At 66.4% G+C, this 9651-nt stretch overlaps 1 protein-coding gene across 2 annotated transcripts; it reads left to right on the top strand.

The window, feature by feature from the left end:
• On the top strand, window positions 1–3553 carry CRABP1 (cellular retinoic acid binding protein 1; the record flags this gene model as incomplete). Of its 2 annotated transcripts, XM_084253573.1 has the most annotated exons (4): window positions 1–70; window positions 463–641; window positions 2783–2896; window positions 3466–3553. In XM_084253573.1, 4 exons carry the CDS (start codon window positions 1–3, stop codon window positions 3514–3516), a joined length of 414 nt encoding a protein of 137 aa, XP_084109699.1. The 2 variants fall into 2 exon arrangements, with proteins under 2 accessions (XP_084109699.1, XP_084109700.1); XM_084253574.1 differs by lacking the exon at window positions 2783–2896 and having other exon boundaries at window positions 3466–3516.
• Between the last annotated feature and the right edge of the window lie 6098 nt (window positions 3554–9651).

Raw genomic sequence — 9651 nt, 5'->3', positions numbered from 1 at the left:
ATGCCCAACTTCGCCGGCACCTGGAAGATGCGCAGCAGCGAGAACTTCGACGAGCTCCTCAAGGCGCTGGGTGAGCTCGCGGACCGCCACCCCCGCGGGAGGTGCCGGGCCCGCCGGGTGGGCGCTGGGGGTCAGCCGCGGGCCGCGGGGTCGGGCTGAGACATCCCGGCGAATTCCCGGGCGCACCCCACCTCGGGGCCGCGTGGACCCCGCGCCCGCGCCCTTCCCCGACGGCTCGGCCGGTGCCTCCCGACCTGTGGCCGCAGGGAGGGATGAGGACCGGATTCCAGGGCGCGTCCGGGGCAGTAAATCTCGGAGCTCAGTTGGAAACCAGGTCCTGCCGGGGAAGCCCCTCCGCCCCCTCCGAGCCCTTGCGGGACCCCGGCTTCCCCTCCCCAAATCAGGCCGAGGCGGCAGCGGTGCCGCCAGCCCCGCGAGCCGGCCGCGCGCCCTCCCGCGCAGGTGTGAACGCCATGCTGAGGAAAGTGGCCGTGGCCGCGGCGTCCAAGCCGCACGTGGAGATCCGCCAGGACGGGGATCGGTTCTACATCAAGACGTCCACCACGGTGCGCACCACCGAGATCAGCTTCAAGGTCGGAGAAGGCTTTGAGGAGGAAACGGTGGACGGACGCAAGTGCAGGGTGAGGCCCCAGAGCCGCGCGCTAGCTCGGCATCCGCGCCCCCGCTGCGCCCCCGCTGCGCCCCCGCTGCGCCCCCCCCCGCCCCCCCCGCCCCCCGCAGCCTGCGGGCGCGACCCTGCAGGGCGGCGCGGCTGCCAACGGCAGGGGTCGCGCCACGGGTGGCACCGCTGGGGGAAGCCCCACCCACACCTTCCCGGCCCCATCCCCACGCCAGCTCCCCAGGTGCCAAGTGCGCGCGCGGGCGGAGCCCAGGCTGCCGCAGCCTTTGTGGCGACCCCGGGCGGGCCGGCGCGGGTGGAGCCGGGAGCCGGAGCAGGGGTGAGCGAGCCGGGGCTGCGGCGCCCCGCCCGTCTGCTGCCGCAGGTGGAGGGCAGCCTCGCCCGCCCCTGTGTCCCTGGGCCCCCGGGAGCTTCAGATCCAGTTTCAGCAGCCTGGATGGCCCTGCGCCTCCCGCCTCCCGCGCCTGGTTCCTTAAAGGAACGGTGGAATCTTGCCCAGAGCAAGGCGGGTTCTGGGAAAATGGACTCAGCCTCACTCAGTCTCCAAGGGCTGGATCTGTGTATTTGGGGTGCATGGGCCCCGAATGAGCCGGTGGACCCCCTTTCTGATCTCCCAGGCAGCCTTGACAGGTCGGCATGCGCGCAGGAGCAGAGTGGGGGGCTGGCGGCTCCTGTGAGTTGGGGCAGCTGGAGAAATAACCGCTGCTGCTGCCATTTATTTTTTTTTTATTATTTTTTTAAAGATTTATTTATGTTATGTATGCTAGAACTGAGGTGCTGTCCAGAGATGCGGGGGTGAGACGATTCCCCAGAGACAGAGTGGGGAACAGAACAGGCAGATCTACTGAAATACACTGCTGAGGGAGCAGCGGGCGAGTCAGGAGAGGTCTGCTGCGCCATGTTTGGGTTGCTCCCTGGCTGGGGATCGAACTGGTGCTGCAGAGGCTGCGGACTGCTTCATAGTGCGGTGCTTAACCCCTTGCGCCACCAGGGAGGCCCCTGCCTCTTATTTTGAAAGTGACAGAATAGGTCCCTTTCTCTCCTGAGTGTCTAAAAGGAAGGAAAAGGGATCACGTTCTGAGAGTGTGAGGTCGTTTGAGGTCCAGTGGGACACTCACTGGCCTTGGAGAGGGACAGAGACGGCCCCCAGGAGCTGGCTGACCACACAGCGCTACTGACCCCGAGTTGGCCTCTCCTGGACCTGGCGTCCAGGGTTGAGCTGGTGGGCCTGGGTCCCCGGCCACAGCCATGTCTGTGGAGGCAGCGGTCCAGGGCTGGGAGGGAAGGGAGCGCCTGGCGGCGCCAGGGCCCAGCCTCCTGGGCGGTTCTGAGGAAGGTGCTGGCTGCAGTGGGCCGCCTGGCTGGCCTGGTGACAGCGAGCGCCAGGTGCTTCATGGTCCCCGCCCGCCCGGAGGCCACAGCCACGCACTTTGCCTGCCCGGACCCAGGCCTGCAGGGCCTCCTCCACCTCCGCCTCCAGACGTGGTTGTCCCTGCCTGATTTCTGGAGGGAGGGATCCCGCGGGGCCAGCACGGGCAGGGCATCCCCCAAGCCCTGGCCGCTGGGTGCCTGCAGGGAGGCTCTCGCTGCTCCAGACCGCACAGGTGGGGCGTGAGGGGTCTGGACTTTGCACTTCCAGTTGCTGGGAGGAGTGAGCCACTGCGTCGCAGTGAGTCATGGCACGCTCGCCCCTGGGTGCCGGGGATGGGAAAGGCACCTCGTCTCTACTGCTGCGCGGGGGGCTGCGTGTGCGCATGCGCGTGTGTGACTGCTGCACGTGCTGTGTGCCTGTGCGTGTGTGCACTTGTGATGAGTGTGTGCATATGTGCATGTGTGTGCACGTGTGATGAGTGTGTGTGTGCACGTGTGATGAGTGTGTGTGTGCAGGCGGTGAGTGTGCGCGTGTGCAGGCCGCACCACCCTCTGCACCTTGGCCCTGCCCCCCCCACACCGCCCCGGGCCCCGCCCCTCCCAGACCTGCCCCACCCCTCCCGGACCCGCCCTGCCCCTGGCCCCGCCCCGGGCCTGCCCCGCCCCCAGGCCCGCCCCGCCCTGGCCCCGCCCTCCGGCGCGCCCCGCCCCTGGCCCCGCCCCCCGCGCTGGCATCCCCGACGGCGTCCCCCCCCCGCTGTCCGCCCGCAGAGCCTGGCCACCTGGGAGAGCGAGAACAAGCTCCGCTGCACACAGACCCTGCTCGAAGGCGACGGCCCCAAGACCTACTGGACTCGCGAGCTGGCCAACGACGAGCTCATCCTGGTGAGTGCCCGGCCCGGAGCCCGCAGGCCGCGCGGGGACGGCGTCGGGGCCAGGGGCCCGTGGTCCGGCCGTGGGGGCCCGGGGCCCGTGAGGGGGAAGCGGGCCGAGGGGCCGGCGCGGGAGGGCTCGGGGGGTCGTCCCGGGAGCTCCAGCAGAAGGCGCGGCCGGGCTCGTGTCCAGGGCGCCCGGGGTGTCCCCACGCCCGGGCCTGGGCAGAGCCGCGGCCGCCGCCTTTCTCCGGAGCCTCGGCCCTGCAGGGCCAGAGCCGGCCCCACCCCAGTCTGCGGGGCGTCCGGTCCCGCCGCCCTGAGGCCCGCGGGGGGCTGCTGGTTGAGCCCCCGTCCGGCTCGCGGTGACCTGGGGTGGCGCGTGACCTCCCCGCGGCTCCCCGCGCTCGTCCAGCGGGGCACGCCCGGCTCCAGCGCCCGCCTCCCCCCGGGGAAAGGTTTGGAGACAGAATCGTCCAATACGAGCCCCGCCCCCCACGCCCGTCCAATTTAAAAAACCCTGGCCGGGACCTCGCTCCGCGCCGCTGGGGCAGCGCCGCCTCTGCCTTCTCGCCTCTGCAGACCTTCGGCGCCGACGACGTGGTCTGCACGAGAATCTATGTGCGGGAGTGAAGGGGCCGCTCCTCCTGCAGGGGCACGCGTGTTCCGGACCCAGCCCCATCCGTGCCCCTCTCCCTCGCAGTGCGCCCCGCCCCCCCCCCCAGCCCCACGGTTTGCGTCTGTCCTCCCCCTGCGCCAATAAACTGCTTGGACACCTCTCAAGGCTCCCCTCCTGGACTGGCTCCCTGGCTGGCTCCTGCTCCCAGCCGCCTGGGCTTGGGGGGCAGGTGGAGGTGTGGGCTGGGCCCACCTCCTGGCTTTAAGATGGAGTGAGCTGGCACTTGGTGCATCCCAGCAGGGAAGTACATTTGAGGGCCCATGGAGAAGAGCTCAGACAAGGGATGTTCAGGGGGCACCTGCCTGGACGGGATGAAGAGGCCAGCAGTGTGCTCTCAGGCCCAGGGACTGCAGCAGAGAGGGGCGGGGCCAAGCGCTCAGGCACATGGTCTGGACCCTGGGGGGGCTCCCCTATCGGCCTGCTCTGCCCATTGGCCAAGCCAGCTGGACCCCGGGGCCATGGGAGCGGCAAGGACAGTGGCTCCCCCAAGTCGCCTCCCAGGCACAACCCGCTGAGGGACAGACATCCACACAGCCTGGCTTCAGAATCTGAGTCAGGAGGTGTCCCAGCAGAGCCCAGTGCTGTCATGGGGAGACAGGAAACGGCTCCCCTGAGCCTGCAGCCTCAGTCCCCAGGGAGCTTACTCCCACTCTGCGCCCCACCAGGCCGACCCCTGGGCCTTTATGCTGCCCCCCACACCCCTCCCCGCCACACCGTGCTGGCCAGCAGGTAAGCTGGGGCGATCCCCAGGCATCTGCACCCCAAGGACAGGTAGTGGCATAATTGAGGCCCCTTCACCTGAACCCCCACACCAGGAGCCCACTTTGCTCCTGGGAGCCCCAGCCCAAGACCCCATTTACACCTGGAGCTGGTGGGCAGGGAGACCTGATGCCAAATCGGGCCTGCAGCTCCCGCAGCCTGCGGACCGGATGTGTGGACAGTCCTGGCCGGGTGCCCCACGGGCCTGAACCCCAGACCATGGCAAGTTTGCATCGGGAAAGACGCCGCCCGGCCAGGCCAAGTGTCAGCAGAACTTGTGGGCAGAGGGCCGGGGTGGGTAGCAATGCTGGCCCCTGGCCTCCCACTGGCCTGCTGGGCTTCTGGAGCAGCAGCAGCTCCCAGGGGTGAAGATGGGTCAGCTCAGTGGTGAAATGCTGAGGCTGTGACAGGTGCCTGACTGGTCCTCACCCTTTGGTCAGTGGAGCCACTGTCCAGGCAGCACCGTCTCCCAGGGGCTTCCCTGTCCCCACCCCAGACCCAGCTGGGGCCGTGGCAAGCGCTATGCTAGCTTTCACATGCCGGCGCGGCCTGTGTGGCCCTGAAGCCGGGAGCATCTGCTGCACACCTGTGCCCGGGGCTTGGCAAATGGGGTGGTCGCTCTATGCACACCACTGACCGTGGAGCGACGCAGAGCCAGGCCTCCTGGCTGCACGTCCTCAGGCAGGACTGATGGGAAGCAGCTAATAGGGCCCATGCCAGCCAGTGCAAGGCAGACCCTGAGCAGGGACTCGCAGGACAGCGCTCACTGCTCATGGCCGCTGCCCTGGGCCCCTCCATGCCCCCCACAGGGCGGCTCACCTTCCTGCAGTGTGGCCAGAGCCAGCCAGTGACAGCCAGTGACACGGCTGGGCCCAATGAGTGGGAGAGCCACTGAGGGTCCTGGAAAGGCTTTTCCTTCCTGAGGACAGGGGAGCGCCCAGGAGCCAGTCTGGTGGCCACTCTGAGAGCAGGTGCGGCCTGGAGCTGCCACGGCTGCCTGTGGCCCTGAGACATGGCCAGCATCATGGAGTGACTGTGCCTGCCCCTCTGGCTGGACAGAGGCCCGCCCAGCCGGCTCAGGCCTCACACCTGCGGGCCCAGGGTGGTGAGGAGGCAGGTGCTGTGGCCGTCCTGATGCACAGCTGGCACCAGCTGCTGCTGTCTGCGTCTTCCTCGAGGGGGAGCCTCATTGGCACAGCGGTGGGGCCCTGACTGGCGAGGCGTGCCCATCTGCTGCTCCCAGCCATGCTACCCTGGGCAGCCAGCACCGCCAGGCACGCGGGAGGCTGCCAGGGACACTGTGCCTGCTCATGCACAAGGCTGCCCTCACTGGGCAGCCTGGCCTGGCCACCCCTCGCCCAGCCGGACCTGATATCGGTGGGTGTCTGCCGGCCCATACGCCAGGGGCGGGAGTGGGCGCCACTGGTCATGTGGGTCTTCACAAGGTCCCAGCAGGCAGGTCGGCGCAGTCAGTGTGGACCTAAAACCGCCTTTCACTGAAAGCCTGCTAGCGTTTGCACAGCTGCACCCGGCTGCCCTGTGGGGCTGGGGTTGGCCCTGGGGGCGAGGCCTGAGACCAGGGTGCCTCCTCCTTGGGGCAATGATGTTTTGTTTGTACAAGCTCTTTATTTGGAGATTCAAGGAGCACACAGAAGCGGAGACTCCCTGTGTCCAGCGTCCACACCAGGCTGGCCAGGCCTTCTCTTCCCCACCCCCCGCCCCAGATGATTTTGAAATGAATCCCAGCATCTTCAGATTCCACTCAGAAATATTTCAGCGTGTCTCCAGAAGTCAATAGTTACTTTAAAGGTAGCCACGGTGCCACTGTGAGTCTCCAAACTTTACAATAGCTCGATCGTCCAGTCTGTGTTTGGCTTTTCCTGCCTGTCTCATCACTTTTTTCGCCCGATTGTTCAAGCCGGGACTGGACGCCCATAGCGGCTGCTGGTCTCCATGCCGAGCGCGGCCCTCTCCTCATGTTGGTTTTTACAGTGTGATCGTCGGGGAAACTAGCCGCTCGTCCTAGGAGGGCAGCCTGGCCGGGCCAGCGGGCTAGGCAGAGGCCAGCCTGTGTCTGATGGGCCATGCTGGGGTGAGTGCTGTCACCATGGGGATGAGCATCTGGTTTCTCCCCAAACCCACCACAGTTCGAAGGGCTGAGGTCTCACCCAGTAGCAGACATGAAGCATAGCTCGCTGCAAAGAGCACACGCTCACAGGGCTCTGCAGACATCGCACCTTGCATTTGCTGCAACTGGCTGATTGCTCTTTCTGGGAAAGTTACCTGCAGACGAGGAGAAATTCACTGAGTAAGGAAGTAAACGAAAGTGACACTTTCATTGTGCCCTGAGAGGGAAACGCTGCAGGCAGGGCGAGCGAGGGTTGGGCCCTCACATGGAATCCCGTTGGGATGGGGACCCCACAGGAAAAGTGCCAGCTTCAGGGCAACATGTAAGAGAACTTACTGTGTTCTGGGCCTCCCTGGGGGCGCAGAGGTCAGTCTCAGTGCTGTCATGCTACCACCAGCTACTGCAGCATGAGTTCGATCCCACTGCAGCAGACCTCTCCTGTCTCCCTGCTGCTCCCCTCAGCAGCAGATTTCAGTAGATCTGCTTGTTCTGCTTCCCACTCTGTCCCTGGGGGATCCTCTCACCCCCACACCTCTGGCCTGCACCCCAGCTCTTGTATGTATAAATTGAAAAAAAAAAAAAAGAATTCTGCTTTCATTTAAAATCCATGATTTGCTCCTCGAACATTCCAGTCACAGGAAACAATACCCCCCCCCTTTTTTGTTGTTTAATCCAGTCCACGTTTTCATGCCCACGATCAAAAGAACTGACTCTGTGGAAAGAGTTGCCGGGGTTGATTCAAGGCCACGGCCACAGAACCTTTAGTGCTTTGCAAACCAAACCAAGGGAGCTCTGGCCGGATCTTCATGGTGATAGCCGGTGTGGAGCTAGAGGGGCAGCATCTCGGGGCACTTACTCCAGCCCTGGGCCGCAGCTGCCCGGACCTCGCTGGAGTTGCCTCAGGGAGGCTGATGCCAGGAGCTTGGCCCCAGGGGGTGGGCGGCCCAGGACACTTCAGTGACTTGCTCCCCAGGTGCCCACCACCCCTGCGCCCCACCTGCATGTGCAGAGCCCCAGGACCTCCCATGGAGGGGCACGGCTGCAGGGAGCCCCGGGGGCTGACACAAGGCTGTGTCCTTCCTGCTCCCCGCTCCGGAGGTGGCCCCGCACCTTCTCTGGGTCGTGCAGCCGAGGCTGTGTCGGGAGGGCTCCTGGGCGGAGTTGGAGGGGGCCACCCTGCTGGTCACTCCAACCCGGGCCCTGTGCTCACCTGCCAGGGTGGCTGCAGCAGGCGCCATGAGGATGACCCAGTGGCCCCTTCTCTGTAGCACAGCCCCGAAGGCCCCGCGGGCCCCGGCTCCGCGCAGGGCAGTGTCCAGCCCCGGACCTGACCCATGCAGGCACACGGTGCTTTTATGCCACTAGATTTGGGGCAGTTTGTTTGGGAGCAAGAAATAACTGAGCCGTGGACATAGCTGCTTCGCGAACAGCCTCCTCCCTGTGGCCAGTGTGGGCCGCGCCCCGGGGAGGAGGGGCTGGGTCTCCAGAAGGGGCCTCGCTGAGCAGGCAGCTGGGGCAGCAGGTCTGGGAGAGGCTCATCTGAGAGCTGTGGGTCGCCGAGAGCAGGCGGTGTGGGGAGCTGAGCAGAGCCCCAGGTGTGAAACCAACATCTCGAAGAATCCAGCTACCCGCCTTTTAGGGGGGAGGCTCCGGCTGAGAGGGGTCATTTCTCCCTTCCCTAGGAAAGGCCTCGGGCGGGGCAGCGTGGGCAGTCGGTAGCAGGAACACGCCCAGGTGTGTACTGGGGTGGGCTTGGGCAGACCCCGGCCTGCCGGGTGCTGTCCCTATCCCGGAGGACCGCAGTGTCGGCGTGGGGGCGGGGGCCACGAGGGAGACACGGGCTTGTGGCCGCAGAGCCTGTTAGGAGCAGAACCTCGGCCAGGAGACTGGCCAGGAGCACCAGCAAAGCATCGGAACAGACACGCCCTCCACACAAACACCACTGCCCCCGCGGCCCCATAGGTGAGCATGGGACAGGCTCCCTCTCTGCCCCCCCCACCCCCGCCCTCCTGGCCCTAAGAACAAGCCCTCACCAGCTGCTGCTCCCCAAGATCCTGCGGGAGCTGACGTCAGGCCCGGCACAGCTGCTGGGGGTGCGGGGCAGGGCCACAGACCAGCGGGGGAGGGGCCTCTCCCGGGAGGGCGAGGTCAGCCGGGGCCGGGCCCCTCTAGGCTCCCAGCGGGATCCATTTCCATGCCGTGGGCACATAATGCGGGATCCCAGGAAGAGAAACCCGAGCCTGTGCAGGTGCTGGGCTGCCTGGTGTGTGTGTGGTGGGGGGGTCTGGCTGGCACGTTGGGGCGGGGGCGCCGCAAGCAGGAACCAGGCAGCAAATTGTGACTCCATGTGGATGGCCGGAGCCCCGAGAGTGGGTTTAGGGGGGGTCGGAGGGGGGTGGGGGGCTGCTGCACACCGAGGCCTGCGGGGTCGGGTGGCTGAGGCCGGGGACAGAGGGCGCCGGTGACCGTGGTGCACCTTGGGTGCCCCCTCCGGCCCTGGCGTGGAGGATGCCTGGCTGGGCCGGAGGGGGAGCTCCGGCTGAGGGACCCTTTGACGCCTGGGGCGGCATCAGGGAGTGGTGGACACAGGAGCAGGGAGGCCTCCAGGGCCTGGATGTGGTGGGCCCGGGGCACCTTCTGGAAGCTGCAGGGCCTCAGAGGGGTGCTGGCGCTGAGGTGGGGAGGGGAGGGTCAGGCGGGTGCCTGGGGTGTGGCACCCTAGGGGAGGGGCGCGGCTAGGGGTGGGGCCAGGGGCAGGGCTGCTGGCGCTGAAGACCGCTGGGCCTTTTGGGCAGAGACTGTTTATCCATGGGTTGGTGCTGAGATCTGCGTGTGCTGGGCAAGAAGCCAGATGCAGAAACAACCCATCGGAACAGACAGACAGGAAGACCCAGGGGCTTGTCCAGGGTGGGGGCAGCCAGAGCCCCCGCCAGCAGGGCTGTGAATCTTGGTCTGGTGAACCCAATGCCAGGGACCCACTGATGTTCTCACGCCGAGACCCACTGATCTCCTGCAGCCACCACTGGCCACTGCGGCTTTCGAAGCATCCACAGAAAACCCCAAAAGGGCAGGTCAGGGAGCAAGGCCCCCACCCCCTCCTGCCCAGAGCTGCTGTCCCTGTCTCCATGGCCCCGCAGCTCCCTGGCATTGGGGTCCGCCACGTTTAGTCTCCAGCCCTGGCCTTGCCACCAGCTGCGAGGAC

This window comes from Talpa europaea (genome assembly GCF_964194135.1).
Source record: "Talpa europaea genome assembly, chromosome: 14".
In the NCBI taxonomy this organism is placed as follows: domain Eukaryota; kingdom Metazoa; phylum Chordata; class Mammalia; order Eulipotyphla; family Talpidae; genus Talpa; species Talpa europaea.
The sequence above is the reverse complement of the archived record's forward strand: the minus strand, read 5'-3'. Positions and strand labels throughout refer to the sequence as shown.